Source organism: Oreochromis aureus, linkage group 18 (genome assembly GCF_013358895.1).
Source record: "Oreochromis aureus strain Israel breed Guangdong linkage group 18, ZZ_aureus, whole genome shotgun sequence".
In the NCBI taxonomy this organism is placed as follows: domain Eukaryota; kingdom Metazoa; phylum Chordata; class Actinopteri; order Cichliformes; family Cichlidae; genus Oreochromis; species Oreochromis aureus.
This window is the reverse complement of record NC_052959.1, coordinates 19,015,468-19,035,899: the sequence shown is the minus strand read 5'-3', so window position 1 is coordinate 19,035,899 and position 20,432 is coordinate 19,015,468. Positions and strand designations below refer to the sequence as shown.

Here is a 20,432-nt window from a genome sequence, read left to right as displayed (position 1 = left end):
TTATGTTAGTGTTAACGGTTTTGCTTACCCCAGTCTCATTGTGTGGGATTCCTCCCAGCTGTGCTTTCCTCCTGTGTCTCATTCCCTTGTTGTCCCTCTGTGAATTTAAGCCCTATGTCTTCCTCTGTTTGTTGCCAGATCGTCTGTGTTTCACTGACTGCATTTTCCAGGTTCCAGGGTCCCATGTTTCATGTTCCACATCTCAGGGGCTCAGGTGTTTTTATACTTATTTTGTAGTTGTTCCCAGTTTAGTTATTTTTTGGCTTATTTCTGAGAATCAGAATCAGAAGAATTAGAATGTATTTATTAATATAAAAATATCAATAAAACAATAAAATTGAATGAAATCAATAAATAATATACAGTGGTATTATAATATTATCTTATGCCATGTGATACCCCTAAGTAAAGATTGTGAAATATTATGTAGTTTTAGTTTGCATTACTCTCCTGAATTAGAAGAAGGTGATAACTATTACATTTGTTAAACTGATTTGCATTACATTAGACTGCTGATTTATTGCGAATGAATGATATTGTTTTATGATGCATTATACGGCTGAGTTATAAGAAATACTGTTTTCAGAGAGTCATGATCTTATTTGTCTGATTAGAAGAGAGCAGAATATACTAGAGTTGTTTTCTGCCCCATCTCAGCAGGAACAGATAAACAGGGAGCCAAGGTCATAGCTTAGGCGCCGTGTGAGAGAAAGAATGTGAATGTTTAGGCTTTTATGACTAGGTGGGGGCCACTAGAGGCTATAAGAGTTTGAGCAATGCTCCACCATTTTGAGATCTTATGCTGTCTGCGTGCAGTGTTCATCTCCCACACGTGTGTTCATCTCCCACACATCGTTTGACTTGACCCGGCCGGACCAGTGTTGTTATTTTGGTTTTCCTCTTGTATCCATCTCCAATACTTTGAACCTGTAACAATACTTAAAGTGCTAATAAGAATAGTATGAGCAAACATTCACATACATTCCCACACATGCTTCAGTCAGTGCATAGATTATTTCAAAAGTGGCGTGATGGACATACTTTTAGTAGCAGCATTCAGATATGTCATTGCGGTTGGGTAAAAGCTGTGTTTGAGTCTATTTGTCATTACACTGATTGCTCTGTACCGTCTGCCCGAAGGCAACAGTTCAAACAGGGAGTGACGGGGGTGTGAGGTATCTTTTATAATGTTTTGAGCTAAGACAACGGGTATTGTGTAGCTCTTCCAGCGTAGGGAGAGGGCAGCCAGTGATCCTTTGAGCAGTGTTAATGACCACTTTAATGAGTGCTTTCCTCTGAGCAATTGTGCAGCTAGTGTACCAGATGCATATGCAATAGATTAGTACACACTCGATGGTGGTTCTGTAGAAGGACACCAGCAGTACTCAGTGAACTGCTGGTGTCCTTCATCGCTTTCTGCTTTTGTTTGTATTCTATTCTTGTTGCCAATAAAAATACACTCTGAGCTTCAGTCTGTCATCACTGTCTGCATTTGGTTCCACGCTCTCTCCACTCCACGCGTCTGCCACCGAAGGCGTGACAAGTTGACATAACCATCACATGTTCTAGTAAATTATAACTAAGAAGTAAACAGGTTTTAACACTGTTTACTTGAGGACAGAGTTTTTTTCTGGACTATTTAGTGAACAATTGTCCTCCTGTGGGAGGAGCAAAGGTCTGCTCATTATAGCAGACCTGAAACTTTCCTTCAGATGAATCTGTGCTGGTTAACTGAATCAGTCATGGAGCTGCTGCTGCCAATCCTTCTTGGCTTCCTTGCTTGTCTGGTCGGAGGGCTGTACCTTCTCGGAGTGTTCAGACAGCGGCGACCAGGAGAACCCCCCCTTGATAAAGGGCTCATTCCTTGGTTGGGTCATGTCTTAGAGTTTCGCAGGAACACCTTGAAGTTCCTAGAGAGAATGGAGAAGAAGCACGGTGATATATTTACAGTACAGCTGGGAGGGTTTTATATTACATTTCTCCAGGACCCTTTTTCATTTGGGGGATTCGTTAAGGAGAGTCGGGACAAACTGGACTTTCGAAAGGTTGCTCTGCATCTGGTGCACAGAGTGTTTGGATATAAAGCTGTTGAAGGGGAGCGAGGATTCATGAAATGTCCAACAACAAGCATCTGAAGGGGAAGGTCTGCAAGAACTGACCCAGTCTTTTATGAGTAATTTACAAAACATGATGTTGCACAACATTGGATCAGCTGCAGAGGACAGGACCTGGAAAGAAGATGGACTGTTCAGGTACAGCTACAATGTTGTTTTCAGAGCTGGATATTTGGCCTTGTTTGGCAATGTGCCACCCAAGTCTGAACAAAGTGAGGAGAAAGCCAAAGAGAAAGACAGAGCTGAATCAGAAGCTTTGTTTCATGAGTTTCGTAAATATGACCAGCTCTTCCCAGACTGGCGATGGGGTCCTCCCACCGATGGAAAAGTTGGCTGCAGAGAGGTTGAAGACATACTTCTGCGATGCTCTGTCAATCCTGAAAATGAAAACCAAGGACAATATCAGTGGCTGGGTGTGGGACATACAGCAGGGTAAAGAGGAGATGGGAATGGATGTGTCAATGATAAACAGGAACATGTTTATGCTTCTTTCGGCCTCTCAGGGCAACACAGGGCCTTCTTCATTCTGGCTGCTCCTCTTCCTCATGAAACACCCAGAAGCCATGAAAGCAGTGAAGGAAGAGGTGGATAAAGTTCTGAAAGAATCTGGACAGGAGGTCCGGCCTGGTGGTCCTATGGTCAACCTGACCCGTGAAATGCTGTTGAAAACACCGATCCTGGACAGTGCTGTCGAAGAGAACCTCCGACTCACTGCTGCACCCCTCTCACCCGGCAGTGATAAAGGAAATGACCTTCAAGATGGCTGATGGGCGTGAATATTTACTTCGCAAGGGTGACAGAATTGCAATCTTTCCTTTCAGTTCTGTCCAACATGACCCAGAGATCCATCCTGAGCCACACTCATTCAAATATGACCGCTTCCTGAATCCAGACGGGACCAAGAAAACTGATTTTTACAAAGCGGGAAAGAAGGTAAAATATTACACCATGCCCTGGGGATCCGGGGTCTCCATGTGCCCTGGGCGTTTCTTTGCCACCAATGAGCTGAAACAGTTTGTTTTCCTCATGTTGGTCTATTTTGAACTTGAGCTGAAGAATCCTGATGAGAAGATTCCTGAAATTGACCTCAGTCGATACGGCTTTGGAACGATGCAACCTGTCAGAGATGTCCAGTTCAGATTTAGACTCAGATATTAAGCCAGTCAGAGAAAAACATGATTGTCACTGAGAAAAATTGTGATTATTTCCTATCAGTTATAATTGAATCATTGTATTATTGTGAAAGCTCATTTTTTGTATAATTAGTTAATTGACTGTTTTTACCTGAACCCTTATAAATTGAAGCATGGGGCAATTCAATTCAATTAAAACCGATTTACTCACTATGACCACAGTCCCTAGATAGTTTGTTTTTCTTTGACTTACTTCATTACCACTACCATGGAGACGATGTTTTTGGTAGCATTTGAATGCACGTCAGTCTGTTTGTAAACATGATAGCTTTAAAAACTTTCTATGATTTCTGAAAGTATGTAGAGTGGGGTCATATTAACAGTCTATTAAAACTTTGCTTATATCCACTGAGTTCTTTCAGGTCATCTTATTGATTTAAGATTTTGGTTGAAAATGGACTAAATGTCTTATAACTTAAATCAAGGACTCTTAAAACTGGGGTGTGCATTGACAACACATAGAAAGCTGTATACAAAGATTTCAAATATCATGTCACATTTGATTTGTTTGTTTTTTAAACCTTTTTGATTTGCTTTTATGTTGAGTTGATTTAATAAATCATCTGATTTATTGATCTTAATCTCCTCTGTGTGTTATTTCTGAATCATAAGACACTTCAAAAACACACACACAAAGATATATTCATCCTGTTAATTATTGCATGTGTCACATGCCTGTGCTTGTGTGACTAAAATTACAGAGGGCAGACTTGATCTATAATACTATCTCATTTATATGTTTATTCAGTTCACTAAGTCTGAGCTATGCCTCCAAGTATTTGGGATTATCCTGCAAATTTCTAATAAAGTCAAAATTATGGAAATAGCAGAGTTTATGATTTTGGAGCTCACACATCTCCTAAAAAGACGGATCCATGGTCTCTATGTTGGGTGTAAAAATCATATTCATGGATGTTTCAGGTATGTATTAAAGCTGTGAGGGGATCAAATGCACAACAACACACACACAGAGGAAGTGATTTTTTACTCTAAATATCCACTATATTGTTACATAACACACAGCCATGTGTTTAAAATCTCACATCTAAAACCTTGTTAACTTGGAATTCTTTCTACCTAAAACTCACTTAGTTGTTTCATTGTCTTAAGGCATAGTAGATCTACATAGATTTTTTTAATGATTTAATCTTATATGTTAAGCACATTGAGCTTACTTGGAATGAAATGTGCTACATAAATTAAATTCACATTGCCATTGTAAACACAAGTCTCATTTAGAAACTCAAAAGTGCCTCAATAGTTTGAAGAAAGGAGAGTTTAACTTCACTCTCGCACTATGTTTTACAAGCACACACACATCAGAGATCTGTGTGCCATATGCTCTGGGTTGGTCTTTACATCTATTTCAACTTTAGGGAAAAATACTCACCTAAAGGTGGTCATAATTATCAAAGCAAAGGTTCAGATTTCTGATGCAGTTCTCACATCAGGAGCACAGTTCCCGATTCATGTTAGTCCTTCTCATTGGGTCTCACTGCTATTGTTTTTACACCTATTTCACATTGTAGTCTAAGGAGCTTGGAAAGAAAAGCGTCTGGACTACAATGACCTGGATGACCGAGAACCTTCACGGACCTATTTCACATTGTTTTTTATTTATCTATTTCATCTTAACTTCAAACAAAATGTCTGCTGAGATTAAAATCTCTTAATCTAAGGTCAGTATCAACACATATACACATAAAACAACAAGTAAAGCAAATCAGAAGAACCAAGTAACAGCTGCCAAGTAACCAAGTAACTTAATCACAAAGACATCACAAAGTCCAGCTTTTGAATAGCAGTTGCAGTCTTACTCTGTAAGAGCTTTGAACTCTCCCAGGGACACAAAAGCATTCAGTTTTACACAGAGTTTATATAGGCAAGAAAAGAGATCACCCAGTAGTTTAAAGTATATTTTTATACATAAAAATATACTTTAGGCTAAATGGGGGGGCAAGAAACCAGATTATAAAGTACACAGTGATGTCTACAGGACAAAACATTTGAATTGAAAAGTAAAAAGCTGACACATAATCTTGACAAAGTGTAACAGAATCATCTTGCATGCAGATAATGTCGTCATAATCAAGAACATATGAGAATGTAGTCTGTGCATGTGATTTTAAAACTGCTAAATTAAGAAGCCACTATTTCAACAATAAAATTCACTGGATGAAATGTTGAATGGCTTTTGCTCCATAGCATATAACCTACATTTGTTGTCACAAGCTTTAGGTATGAACAGAAATATTATATGTTATAAACATGTTATATTTTAGAAACACAAACAGGTAGAAATGGAGGCCACAGTCCTGCAAGCCTGACTGCTCGTCAAGACATTGGTCACAGCGCAAATAATGCACTTTTTATCAATTGAGGACATGATTTTCCAATTGTCCTAGAGATTCCCCTCTTCGAACTCCAGAAGAACATGCTGTAGCCTGCAGTGATATTATGTTTATGTTAACAGCTCTATGACAGCAGGTATGAAGAGACTGAGGAGCAATGAGTGGACACTGGCAACAAATATCACTCTAGTTAATTATAAGTAAGAAAAAAAAAAGTTTTGAGGGGTCAATGGCATGCATGTTGTTGACACTAGACGCGTCATTCTGGTTTATTTTCACCAGAATTGGTTAGGGACATCCATGTCACACATTGTTCTAGTAAATTATTACTAGGAAGAAAACAGGTTTTGACACTAGGCCTGCCAAATGGGCTATTTTTTTTGCAGAAGAGTTTAGGATAGCTGAATAAAAATATAAAATATCGACTCATTCGGTCATGCCTTTTTTTTTTTAGAATTCTGAGATTAAAATCAAATCAAAATTGAGGCACCAGTTTAGTTCTCTTACAGTAGGTGCTTTCATGGTTTTGCAATTAGGACGTTGTCCATCACCTAAGTGCACAGGAGGTTTTTTTCCTCAGACTTCCATAGCATACAGGTTCCTACTGTTAGTGTCCAGGCTTTGTTAAAAACTCAACATAAGCCCTGATTAAAATGGGTCCTCCATAGAAATAAAACTAGATTATTTTAAAAAACACAGAACCAGCCAGGCCAGATTACAAAACTAATTAAAGGTGTGAATTTCTCCAACTATGGTCTCTAATTCAAACCAGCTTTCCCAGTTTCTCCTGTATTCTACGGAGGTAGAACACAGGCTATACCCCATGGTGGGGGTATAGCCCCATTAGAGATGGAGGTAACTGGTTTAGGGCGAACGAACTGCATCCATTTTTCAGTCGTTCTAATGTCCATCACTGGTCTCCAGGTGTATCTCTTTTTTAAGAGCCGTGAGCTCCTCCAAGATCTTTCCCATATATTGTTCAGTAAGAACAGTCTGAGCACTCACCGCTCTTCCCACATTTTCGATCATAGTGGCTGGCCTTGTGGGGTTTTGAACAGCAGTCACTGCTTTCTTCAATTTCATATAAGCCAGGGCCAAGCCAGCTCCAAACAGCAAGAACCCTGTTATCATGGTTCGAATAGGTAGATGTCTTCAATGTCCTCGATAGACAGTCCCGCCAGGCACACGACCAGGCCACCCGTCCATCGTGTATCCAGCAGGAACGTCCTCCAGGACACTCAGGCTCTCCCAAACCCAGGCTTCTCATCGAGAATAGAGTGTCAATTGCATTAAGGGACCAGTTGATCAAATCCATAGTTCTTCTTTAGTTTTAGAGAACAAGAGCGAGAATGAGAGGCTCTCTCAGGGTTAGAGTCAGACAAGACCAGACAAGGACATAGAAGCAGCAGCAGGAAGATAAGGGAAGGAGAGGGTGAAAGATGCGTCCCCTCCTCCAAGAGCCAGAAGAGGCTCTTCTTTGCTTTTTCATTCTTTGAAAGATACCTCCTCTTTATGTTCACTGTTTGACACAAGTTATTGGGTTTGATTAAACAGAATCATAAAGACTATTTGCAATTGGATTGTGTCTTGTTCTTCCCATTGTCTTGCAATGGGAAGAACATGCTGTAGCCTACAGTGATATTATGTTTATGTTAACAGCTCTATGACAGCAAGTATGAAGAGACTGAGAAGGAATGAGTGGACACTGGCAACAAATAAGACGCTAATTAATTATAAGTAAGAAGAAAACAAGTTTTGAGGGGTCAATGGCACTGCATGTTGTTGACACTAGACCTGTCATGGTCCTGGGTCTGTGACCCAGTGTTTTGTGTTTTGAATTATTTAGTCTTTGATTTCATTGTTATTTTTAGTTTCTAGTCTCTTGGTTTCTGTCTCTGTGTTTTGCCCTGTGTTCCTTGTGTCACATCTAGTGAAGATGTGTTTTCATGTCTATACTTCTCATTGTCTCAGTGTCAAGACCGTCTCTCTGTGCCTGTCTCATCTTTCCTGTTTTACTTTGACAGTCTTGTGTGTTATGTTAGTGTTAACGGTTTTGCTTACCCCAGTCTCATTGTGTGGGATTCCTCCCAGCTGTGCTTTCCTCCTGTGTCTCATTCCCTTGTTGTCCCTCTGTGAATTTAAGCCCTATGTCTTCCTCTGTTTGTTGCCAGATCGTCTGTGTTTCACTGACTGCATTTTCCAGGTTCCAGGGTCCCATGTTTCATGTTCCACATCTCAGGGGCTCAGGTGTTTTTATACTTATTTTGTAGTTGTTCCCAGTTTAGTTATTTTTTAGTTTATTTCTGAGAATCAGAATCAGAAGAATCAGAATGTATTTATTAATATAAAAATATCAATAAAACAATAAAATTGAATAAAATCAATAAATAATATACAGTGGTATTATAATATTATCTTATGCCATGTTATACCCCTAAGTAAAGATTGTGAAATATTATGTAGTTTTAGTTTGCATTACTCTCCTGAATTAGAAGAAGGTGATAACTATTACATTTGTTAAACTGATTTGCATTACATTAGACTGCTGATTTATTGCGAATGAATGATATTGTTTTATGATGCATTATACAGCTGAGTTATAAGAAATACTGTTTTCAGAGAGTCATGATCTTATTTGTCTGATTAGAAGAGAGCAGAATATACTGGAGTTGTTTTCTGCCCCATCTCAGCAGGAACAGATAAACAGGGAGCCAAGGTCATAGCTTAGGCGCCGTGTGAGAGAAAGAATGTGAATGTTTAGGCTTTTATGACTAGGTGGGGGCCACTAGAGGCTATAAGAGTTTGAGCAATGCTCCACCATTGTGAGATCTTATGCTGTCTGTGTGCAGTGTTCATCTCCCATACGTGTGTTCATTAAAATCATCGTTTGACTTGACCCGGCCGCTCCAGTGTTGTTATTTTGGTTTATTATTAGTAAATTATGATTAGAATAAGTCACTGGTCAGGAAGTCCTGAACATGATGTGCTAAACCGATTTTGAATCACTAGAGGAACAATGGATAACAACATTAGATTATAAGAGCTAGGAAGAGAGGTGTTTTGGTTTTCTGTCTCTTACAGAGAAAGGAACGGACACCAGACGAGGTCACAGAGATATGAGGATCCTTCACAGCAGAGACAGACACAGAGATTGCCAAGACACCAACTGGGTTCAAGTGTCATGGCGTTTGGGCTCCAACTAGTGACCTGGAGAGGATGGATCCCATAAACACAGCAATAACCATGAAGGGGTTGGCGAAAATCCAGGAACACCAGACCAACGAGGTTCAAGAGTCTCTTGGTAAAAAGGGGGACACGTTCCTGTTCCTTTCTCTGGGGGACACAGCTGTGACCCCAGAATACACAGATCATCGTTTGAAAACGGTGCAGAATAATCCCCTGATCTGTGCAACGACTGAAGGGTGGTCTAACCCCTGAGGTTGAAGAAAGAAGAGCAGAGAATCACCCGACTGGAAGACACTGGTAGCTGCAGCAATAAAATAAAGGTTAAAAGCTCCTCGGACAGAGGTTCTAGTCTGAGTACATTTGAGGGTATAAGGTGGCACCAAGATGGGGGTGGGAAACTGGAGCACCAAAATAAAGCTGTGGGAGAACTGGGGATTGAGGGGAATCATCTGTAACTACTGTTGTTGTTGTAATCATAGTTTTTCTTGCATCTGAACTGCCCAAACACAGAGATTATCCCACATCTGGTCCACCCGTTAAAGGGGGACAGAGGGCCTTAGGACTAAGAAGAAGAAATGGACCTGCAACACTGGATTGCAGGGTGTAAGTGATCTCTTTTTGAAAAAGAGATCAAAAGGGGGAATGTGGGATTATAATATTATCTTATGCCATGTTATACCCCTAATTAAAGATTGTGAAATATTATGTAGTTTTAGTTTGCATTATTCTCCTGAATTAGAAGAAGGTGATAACTATTACATTTGTTAAACTGATTTGCATTACATTAGACTGCTGATTTATTGCGAATGAATGATATTGTTTTATGATGCATTATACGGCTGAGTTATAAGAAATACTGTTTTCAGAGAGTCATGATCTTATTTGTCTGATTAGAAGAGAGCAGAATATACTAGAGTTGTTTTCTGCCCCATCTCAGCAGGAACAGATAAACAGGGAGCCAAGGTCATAGCTTAGGCGCCGTGTGAGAGAAAGAATGTGAATGTTTAGGCTTTTATGACTAGGTGGGGGCCACTAGAGGCTATAAGAGTTTGAGCAATGCTCCACCATTGTGAGATCTTATGCTGTCTGTGTGCAGTGTTCATCTCCCACACATCGTTTGACTTGACCCGGCCGGACCAGTGTTGTTATTTTGGTTTTCCTCTTGTATCCATCTCCAATACTTTGAACCTGTAACAATACTTAAAGTGCTAATAAGAATAGTATGAGCAAACATTCACATACATTCCCACACATGCTTCAGTCAGTGCATAGATTATTTCAAAAGTGGCGTGATGGACATACTTTTAGTAGCAGCATTCAGATATGTCATTGCGGTTGGGTAAAAGCTGTGTTTGAGTCTATTTGTCATTACACTGATTGCTCTGTACCGTCTGCCCGAAGGCAACAGTTCAAACAGGGAGTGACGGGGGTGTGAGGTATCTTTTATAATGTTTTGAGCTAAGACAACGGGTATTGTGTAGCTCTTCCAGCGTAGGGAGAGGGCAGCCAGTGATCCTTTGAGCAGTGTTAATGACCACTTTAATGAGTGCTTTCCTCTGAGCAATTGTGCAGCTAGTGTACCAGATGCATATGCAATAGATTAGTACACACTCGATGGTGGTTCTGTAGAAGGACACCAGCAGTACTCAGTGAACTGCTGGTGTCCTTCATCGCTTTCTGCTTTTGTTTGTATTCTATTCTTGTTGCCAATAAAAATACACTCTGAGCTTCAGTCTGTCATCACTGTCTGCATTTGGTTCCACGCTCTCTCCACTCCACGCGTCTGCCACCGAAGGCGTGACAAGTTGACATAACCATCACATGTTCTAGTAAATTATAACTAAGAAGTAAACAGGTTTTAACACTGTTTACTTGAGGACAGAGTTTTTTTCTGGACTATTTAGTGAACAATAGTCCTCCTGTGGGAGGAGCAAAGGTCTGCTCATTATAGCAGACCTGAAGCTTTCCTTCAGATGAATCTGTGCTGGTTAACTGAATCAGTCATGGAGCTGCTGCTGCCGATCCTTCTTGGCTTCCTTGCTTGTCTGGTCGGAGGGCTGTACCTTCTCAGAGTGTTCAGACAGCGGCGACCAGGAGAACCCCCCCTTGATAAAGGGCTCATTCCTTGGTTGGGTCATGTCTTAGAGTTTCGCAGGAACACCTTGAAGTTCCTAGAGAGAATGGAGAAGAAGCACGGTGATATATTTACAGTACAGCTGGGAGGGTTTTATATTACATTTCTCCAGGACCCTTTTTCATTTGGGGGATTCGTTAAGGAGAGTCGGGACAAACTGGACGCTCGAAAGGTTGCTCTGCATCTGGTGCACAGAGTGTTTGGATATAAAGCTGTTGAAGGGGAGCGTAGGATTCATGAAATGTCCAACAACAAGCATCTGAAGGGGGAAGGTCTGCAAGAACTGACCCAGTCTTTTATGAGTAATTTACAAAACATGATGTTGCACAACATTGGATCAGCTGCAGAGGACAGGACCTGGAAAGAAGATGGACTGTTCAGGTACAGCTACAATGTTGTTTTCAGAGCTGGATATTTGGCCTTGTTTGGCAATGTGCCACCCAAGTCTGAACAAAGTGAGGAGAAAGCCAAAGAGAAAGACAGAGCTGAATCAGAAGCTTTGTTTCATGAGTTTCGTAAATATGACCAGCTCTTCCCCAGACTGGCGTATGGGGTCCTCCCACCGATGGAAAAGTTGGCTGCAGAGAGGTTGAAGACATACTTCTGGGATGTTCTGTCAATCCTGAAAATGAAAACCAAGGACAATATCAGTGGCTGGGTGTGGGACATACAGCAGGGTAAAGAGGAGATGGGTATCGATATGTCAATGATAAACAGGAACATGTTTATGCTTCTTTCGGCCTCTCAGGGCAACACAGGGCCTTCTTCATTCTGGCTGCTCCTCTTCCTCATGAAACACCCAGAAGCCATGAAAGCAGTGAAGGAAGAGGTGGATAAAGTTCTGAAAGAATCTGGACAGGAGGTCCGGCCTGGTGGTCCTATGGTCAACTTGACCCCTGAAATGCTGTTGAAAACACCGATCCTGGACAGTGCTGTCGAAGAGAACCTCCGACTCACTGCTGCACCCCTCCTCACCCGGGCAGTGATAAAGGACATGACCTTCAAGATGGCTGATGGGCGTGAATATTTACTTCGCAAGGGTGACAGAATTGCAATCTTTCCTTTCAGTTCTGTCCAACATGACCCAGAGATCCATCCTGAGCCGCACTCATTCAAATATGACCGCTTCCTGAATCCAGACGGGACCAAGAAAACTGATTTTTACAAAGCAGGAAAGAAGGTAAAATATTACACCATGCCCTGGGGATCCGGGGTCTCCATGTGCCCTGGGCGTTTCTTTGCCACCAATGAGCTGAAACAGTTTGTTTTCCTCATGTTGGTCTATTTTGAACTTGAGCTGAAGAATCCTGATGAGAAGATTCCTGAAATTGACCTCAGTCGATACGGCTTTGGAACGATGCAACCTGTCAGAGATGTCCAGTTCAGATACAAACTCAGATATTAAGCCAGTCAGAGAAAAACATGATTGTCACTGAGAAAAATTGTGATTATTTTCTATCAGTTATAATTGAATCATTGTATTATTGTGAAAGCTCATTTTTTGTATAATTAGTTAATTGACTGTTTTTACCTGAACCCTTATAAATTGAAGCATGGGGCAATTCAATTCAATTAAAACTGATTTACTCACTATGACCACAGTCCCTAGATAGTTTGTTTTTCTTTGACTTACTTCATTACCACTACCATGGAGACTGTCAAGAGATTTATTCTAAAGACACTTCTTCAGCTAAGAGTCTAAGGGTAGAAACACACACAGACGCTGCAGCATTTACTTGTATACAAGGGCGATCACAGAACGCTCACACCAGAGTGGGGGCCCTGTGATGCGCGCTCTGTTCTTGCACTTGTCTTTATTTATATACAAAAAGTAATACAACAGTGAATACGTCTATTCATAGGCAGAGGAATGTTAGTGCGTGGGGGTGAAGATAAGAGTGGTTCAGATGTATGCGTGTGTGTTGTGAGATTCAGAAGGACGCGGCCCTTCTTCTTGTTAGAGAGCGCAGATAAAAGTGTCCAGCTCTCCTCTTCCTGCTTGTTCAGCTATTATCGCTGTGAGAAAGAATTTATAAAACAGTCTTGTAGTGGACAACAGTCTAAGTCATCAGAGGTCAACATACAGTATTCTATCATATGCAAACTTATATCATTAAAAGCTTATACTGACTACTAAGTACAATTTTCCATTGACATTCCCTCCTGTTGTCAGTATAACTTTCAAGTGAGATATCAGTATGTAACATCTTGTTGCACAGTTTCTATCACACCATCATTAATCACACAAAGTCTTCATGTTCCAACCGGTCGGGGTCATCATCATCATCATTTGTCACGGCTATGTATGCAGCAACAGTGGAAACAATTATACGGTTAATCATGAGTTTTAGACATGGCAGGATACATGTTACAAAAACACAAAATAAAAGTAAGAATAAAAAAAAAGGATAAATAGAATAAATAAGAATAAGAATACAAAGGATTTGCAAGTATTTCAAGTATTTCAAATATTGAAGTCTATTGCACCGTTGGTTTTTAACAAAACGTATTGCACAGTGAAAAGGCAGTAGTAGTCTTTTTAGCAGCTGTAGCCAGGAGCCAGTGTAAAGCCAAGAAAACCAGTCACTTGTATTACTTACATAGTCCTGATTTTGGGCCTGCTTGATCTGTCTCAAGGTGTTCAGGGCATCAGTCATGTTTGATGAGTGTACATTGTCTGGTGTGTGTGTAGATGTGTATGTTGGTGTGTTTATCACTTTCCTGTTCTGGTGTTTTGGGTAAACCATGGCCTGAAGCGTGCCCTGGAGTCCTGCCCTCCTCCTTTTCAGTCCGGTTGCGACCATTGCTGCTGCTGCTCAAAGTTCAGTCTGTCCTGGTCCTGGCCCCAATTGGGGCAGTCCTTTCTCCAGTGTCCATGCTCACCGCAGGTGAAACCTGCATCTTCTTCTGTGTTTTGTCCATTCTGAGGTGCCTTTTGACCTCAGTTGCTCCTCCTGTCTCTGGCACGCCTTTTCTTCTGCTGCCCGATCATCCGTGTTGGTCCATCACTGTCCTGCACAGTGTTATTGCAGAGTTATCAAGGTCAGCATTCTTTTGCTCGGCCTTACTTTTCATTCGGGCTTAATGGGCGTCTCGTCACAGCTCTGTCAGCTGAAGCTGTCTGGAAATTTCCCCGTGTAGTGAAACGGGCCTAGGATTTAACGCTCTCCATCTCTGCTGCATGAGATCGCTTTCCTGTAGCACTGTTGACATTTTCAGATTGTTGTTATGGGTCTAGCTGCTGCAGCATTTGGTCAGGGTCACGTCAAAGATGGTAGAGGGAGAGCAGGAGTCCAGGTCAGCTTCAGCTTTCAGGACCGGCAAAGCAGCCTGTAATTAAACATAAAGAGAAAACAAAAACAAAACAAAAACAGACGAACAGGAAAATGATGTTGTATTGGCTGTGTTATTCAGAGAGGGAGAAACACCGGGCCAGGCCCTGTGTCAGCCTTCTCTCCCCTTTTTTTTTTTTCCTCACAATATAATCAACTCATAACCCACCAAGTTGACAGGACAACACAGGTAGATATTTAAATTCTTAAGAACATCGTCAGTAATCACTTGTGTTGTTCAATCAGCAGAAAACATCTCACAATTTGTTGTATTACCAACTAAATTTGTCTGATTACTACTTGGTCATACCAGACTCTCTCTTTTATTTGATTTTTCTTTTTCTTTTCTATTTTCACAAACGTTTCACCTATTGTCCTGCAAGCTGGAGAGTTAAATGTCAGCAGTGGATAAATTCAGCATTTGATAACAAAACTATTAAGTTTTCCCTGTTTTAACACTAATGAGAGATATAGGCACATGTATAGTGTGTGCTGTAGTGTAAGCTGTTCTTCATTGCATGTATGTGTGTTAGTAGCTTGCATGCAAGGCCTCTGGGACTGTCTCACCCAAAAGAGCATTTTCTCAACAGTTGCCTTTCTCTCGCGTGTGTTAAGAAAGGCAAATGTGCTTGTAGCAGTTGTGAGATTATTATGCTGTTATATATTACATTATACCTATAATCAAAATGAGTGAATCATGATACTGCTGTAGGCCACATCATACTTCTGAGTTAAAAGAATGTGAAAATCATTAGATTTATTAGATAGGTTTGTATTATCCTATGCTGCTGATTTATTGTGAGTGAGTTACACTGTTTCATGACATTTCATACTGCCGAGTTATGAAAAGAATATTGTATTCAGAGAGTAGGGGCCTCTCTCTTTTTTTTTTTTCTTTGTGATAGTAAAGAGAACAGAGCACATGCCACGGAGCGTCACCCCACCTTTGGTGGAAGCAGAAAACAGGGAGCCAAGGTCATAACTCTGGCTCACTAAGAGTTAGAAAAGAATATGAATGCTTAGTTTGTGGCTGTGGCGCATTTTGTATAGCTTCTTTTCTTTGTTTAGTAGCTTTCTGCCTTCACCTGAGAGGGTGTGCCCTAAGCATGTGACTTCAGGTCTCCATAATTGGAGTTTATTTAAAGATAAATAAGATGATTTCATTTATTGCTCACGGATCATGCACTAGACGGTATATTGCAGTATTAGCTGTCTTCACCACTTAAACAAAACATCACTCTTTGTTTTATTATTATTATTATTGTTATTATTATTATTATTATTATTATCATTATTATTATTATTATTATAAATTCTCCTTTCTCAAAAACAGAAAATGAAATTGTAGTTGTTCTTGGTTGAGAAACACAAAACCTCCCTTTCCCCCCTTTTTTTTTTTTTTTTTTAAACAAGAAACTAAGTTTTAACTTTTCTGGCTTGTCACCTAAAACAAAACAGACAACCCAGCTCTCAGCTGGCTCTGAACTTATCATCATCAAGGACACATGGTGAGAGCCACTTCAGAAGTTACAGCACTCATCACTCAAGCAACAGTTCAAAAACAAAAGAAACAAAAACAAAACTCAGCACACTGCACAGAGAACAACAACAAGACACAACTGAAGATGTTGTTCTTGTTTGTTCTCCTTGAATTTTAGAATAAAGTTATTACATCTGCATTAGTAAATCATATGCCTAATCATTATGTGCCACTATGATCCACAAGTATGATCACAGATTTATTCATTTTTCAAACCAACAAAACAAAAAACAAAACAAAACAAAAACAACTTATTGATGGCTTAAACGCTTTACACACATAAGTCAGGATGCAAAAAGGCTGCTGCCAAAAACAAATCAGAAGCGTGAGGGAAAAAAACTGAGCCCACAGACAGCTTCATGTTTGAGCTTTAATAGCTGTTTCCCTCCCTCTGATGTGTTCTTATGCAGCTCCTGCTCTAAAAAATGTGTAACCTGCTCATCAGCTTAGCAGTGACCATATATTTAATTCAGCTTCTCAATTGTGTAGCTTTAGCTGTTGTATACAGGGTTTTTAGGTGTTAGTATAGGTGTGCTCTATATCCCAACAATGTCTCATCTAGGATGACAGGTTTTCAAGCAGGTCAAGTGCCTCTATGCACTTAATTAGTTTACATATTTTCTTTATTTTCTTCATCTCATATGTCATTGTACTGAATTTGAGCAAACCTTAAGCTTGATGCAGACTACTTTTAACAATTATCCACCTCACATCATAGCTGACTGAGGTGCCTCTTCATATTAATATTATGTTAATGTTATTATCTTTTTATATAACAGCAATAGTATATTACAATATTTTATTTATATTTTATTTTGCATCCATCGAGGGATGGGGTGATCTGCAGTTTCACCCTTCCCAAGCTGGAGACATTTTCCTTTTCACACACTTTCCTTGGCTGAACAATGACACAACCTTAATATACCTTATGCATCTCTCTATTTCATTTAATATGTGTTTGTGTGAGTTATGTATTTTCTTTCATTCTATTCATTCTGGGCATGGTCTTCATCCTAACTATGTTTCATTGTTAATACCAGTTTACAGGTTGTTATCCTTGCTTTTATTAGTTTGAATACAGTAGAGATAAGCTCTAATTTAATTTAACCTTTTGTTTATTCCACTTTATTCCTCTTGTGTTTATATGTATTCAGTTGGGTCTGTATCCAGCCCTTTTAAACTTTGATCTCTAATCTTTTACTTGACGAGGATAATTATATTCTTCCTAGTCTGAACTGCTTCTTTGTTTCTTACAGTCACGTACAAAATGTCCCTCTTTTCCACACCTCCAGCATGCAGTATTAAAGTCACTGTTTGGTGTGTGTCTCTGTGTCTTACAGTCACGTACAAAATGTCCTCTTTTCCACACCTCCAGCATGTAGTACTAAAACTACTGCTTGGTGTGTGTGTAACCTGCCTCCACCCCTGCTCCTGCCCTATGCATTCCTCTCCCTTTCTTTTGGATTATTCCTGCTCCGGCTTGTTGTTTTTCTAGACATTCCTCATCAGGTGTCAATTTTGCTTGTTTATTCTCCATGTTCAAAGATTTTGCTGGGCCGTCACTGGCACGCTTGACTTCAGAGTGGTTTCTGATACGGCCTTCGACTTCACTTCTAACAGTGAAGCGGTATCAGTTTTATGAGACGAAGCTCAACCGTTCTCTTTTGTCACCAGTACGTGAGCCTCAAGCAAAGAAAAACAAAATAAAACAAAATAAAATAAAATAAAATGGAAGTAGTTCAGCAGCGTATTGTGCTGTAAAATCAACTTACTTCCAAACACATACACACAGATAGACATTTGCGCGCTAATTTGTCACGAAGTAATTACGGCTACCTCTAAAACCTAGGTCTAATTCGGTTCCTTCGGCGAATCCTAACCTATTGTACGCTGCTTTCTATTTTGTTTGTTATTCGGTTCATTACGGCGATTCCTAACCTATTTCATTTGTCGGTTCATTACGGCGATTCCTAACCTATTTCATTTGTCGGTTCATTACGGCGATTCCTAACCTATTTTATTTGTCGGTTCATTACGGCGATTCCTAACCAAAATAGTGTTTCTCACCCTCAGACGTCTCACTGGTGATTCGGATCGCCAGACTGAATCCCACCGCCGTGGACCAGACTAAAAACACCGGCCTGGACCCGAATTCACACGTCCCAGGGCTTTCGGCCTCGTTTAAGAGGGCTGTGCACAGACTTCGGTGCTGGCTTCCCACGGCGTCAGGAATCAGTACTGGATCCTGGAACAGAGTCACAGATAACAGTTCTGATGTTTCTGCCCCGGCTACGAAGGACCAAAATAAATGTCAAGAGATTTATTCTAAAGACACTTCTTCAGCTAAGAGTCTAAGGGTAGAAACACACACAGACGCTGCAGCATTTACTTGTATACAAGGGCGATCACAGAACGCTCACACCAGAGTGGGGGCCCTGTGATGCGCGCTCTGTTCTTGCACTTGTCTTTATTTATATACAAAAGTAATACAACAGTGAATACGTCTATTCATAGGCAGAGGAATGTTAGTGCGTAGGGAGTGAAGATAAGAGTGGTTCAGATGTATGCGTGTGTGTTGTGAGATTCAGAAGGACGCGGCCCTTCTTCTTGTTAGAGAGCGCAGATAAAAGTGTCCAGCTCTCCTCTTCCTGCTTGTTCAGCTATTATCGCTGTGAGAAAGAATTTATAAAACAGTCTTGTAGTGGACAACAGTCTAAGTCATCAGAGGTCAACATACAGTATTCTATCATATGCAAACTTATATCATTAAAAGCTTATACTGACTACTAAGTACAATTTTCCATTGACAGAGACGATGTTTTTGGTAGCATTTGAATGCACGTCAGTCTGTTTGTAAACATGATAGCTTTAAAAACTTTCTATGATTTCTGAAAGTATGTAGAGTGGGGTCATATTAACAGTCTATTAAAATTTTGCTTATATCCACTGAGTTCTTTCAGGTCATCTTATTGATTTAAGATTTTGGTTCAAAACGGACTAAATGTCTTATAACTTAGAATCAAGGACTCTTAAAACTGGGGTGTGCATTGACAACACATAGAAAGCTGTATACAAAGATTTCAAATATCATGTCACATTTGATTTGTTTGTTTTTTAAACCTTTTTGATTTGCTTTTATGTTGAGTTGATTTAATAAATCATCTGATTCATTGATCTTAATCTCCTCTGTGTGTTATTTCTGAATCATAAGACACTTCAAAAACACACACACAAAGATATATTCATCCTGTTAATTATTGCATGTGTCACATGCCTGTGTTTGTGTGACTAAAATTACAGAGGGCAGACTTGATCTATAATACTATCTCATTTATATGTTTATTCAGTTCACTAAGTCTGAGCTATGCCTCCAAGTATTTGGGATTATCCTGCAAATTTCTAATAAAGTCAAAGTTATGGAAATAGCAGAGTTTATGATTTTGGAGCTCACACATCTCCTAAAAAGACGGATCCATGGTCTCTATGTTGGGTGTCAAAATCATATTCATGAATGTTTCAGGTATGTATTAAAGCTGTGAGGGGATCAAATGCACAACAACACACACACAGAGGAAGTGATTTTTACTCTAAATATCCACTATATTGTTACATAACACACAGCCATGTGTTTAAAATCTCACATCTAAAACCTTGTTAACTTGGAATTCTTTCTACCTAAAACTCACTTAGTTGTTTCATTGTCTTAAGGCATAGTAGATCTACATAGATTTTTTTAATGATTTAATCTTATATGTTAAGCACATTGAGCTTACTTGGAATGAAATGTGCTACATAAATTAAATTCACATTGCCATTGTAAACACAAGTCTCATTTAGAAACTCAAAAGTGCCTCAATAGTTTGAAGAAAGGAGAGTTTAACTTCACTCTCGCACTATGTTTTACAAGCACACACATCAGAGATCTGTGTGCCATATGCTCTGGGTTGGTCTTTACATCTATTTCAACTTTAGGGAAAAATACTCACCTAAAGGTGGTCATAATTATCAAAGCAAAGGTTCAGATTTCTGATGCAGTTCTCACATCAGGAGCACAGTTCCCGATTCATGTTAGTCCTTCTCATTGGGTCTCACTGCTATTGTTTTTACACCTATTTCACATTGTAGTCTAAGGAGCTTGGAAAGAAAAGCGTCTGGACTACAATGACCTGGATGACCGAGAACCTTCACGGACCTATTTCACATTGTTTTTTATTTATCTATTTCATCTTAACTTCAAACAAAATGTCTGCTGAGATTAAAATCTCTTAATCTAAGATCAGTATCAACACATATACACATAAAACAACAAGTAAAGCAAATCAGAAGAACCAAGTAACAGCTGCCAAGTAACCAAGTAACTTAATCACAAAGACATCACAAAGTCCAGCTTTTGAATAGCAGTTGCAGTCTTACTCTCCCATCATCACCCAGTAAGGCTTTATATATAAAAAATATACTTTAGGCTAAATGAGGGACAAGAAACCAGATTATAAAGTACACAGTGATGTCTACAGGACAAAACATTTGAATTGAAAAGTAAAAAGCTGACACATAATCTTGACAAAGTGTAAAAGAATCATCA

General features: G+C 39.8%; 1 protein-coding gene, 1 long non-coding RNA gene and 1 pseudogene across 2 annotated transcripts; 2 read left to right on the top strand and 1 right to left on the bottom strand.

The window, feature by feature from the left end:
* The first annotated feature begins 860 nt into the window (after positions 1–860).
* On the top strand, positions 861–3,888 carry LOC120434436 (annotated as a pseudogene).
* A 6,912-nt stretch (positions 3,889–10,800) lies between these two features.
* Positions 10,801–12,579, top strand: LOC120434437 (5-beta-cholestane-3-alpha,7-alpha-diol 12-alpha-hydroxylase-like). The gene has a single exon (XM_039602532.1). It carries the CDS (start codon positions 10,818–10,820, stop codon positions 12,381–12,383), a length of 1,566 nt encoding a protein of 521 aa, XP_039458466.1. The 5' UTR covers positions 10,801–10,817; the 3' UTR covers positions 12,384–12,579.
* A 4,786-nt stretch (positions 12,580–17,365) lies between these two features.
* Positions 17,366–18,224, bottom strand: LOC120434448. Its single transcript, XR_005609094.1, has 2 exons — positions 17,863–18,224; positions 17,366–17,825 (listed from the first exon to the last, which is right to left on the bottom strand). It is a non-coding gene; the product is annotated as an uncharacterized LOC120434448 (long non-coding RNA).
* Positions 18,225–20,432: the final 2,208 nt, after the last annotated feature.

Coding starts and splice junctions, on each gene's coding strand:
- LOC120434437 (XM_039602532.1), top strand. CDS start 10,818: ATGAATCTGTGCTGGTTAACTGAATCAGTCATGGAGCTGCTGCTGCCG.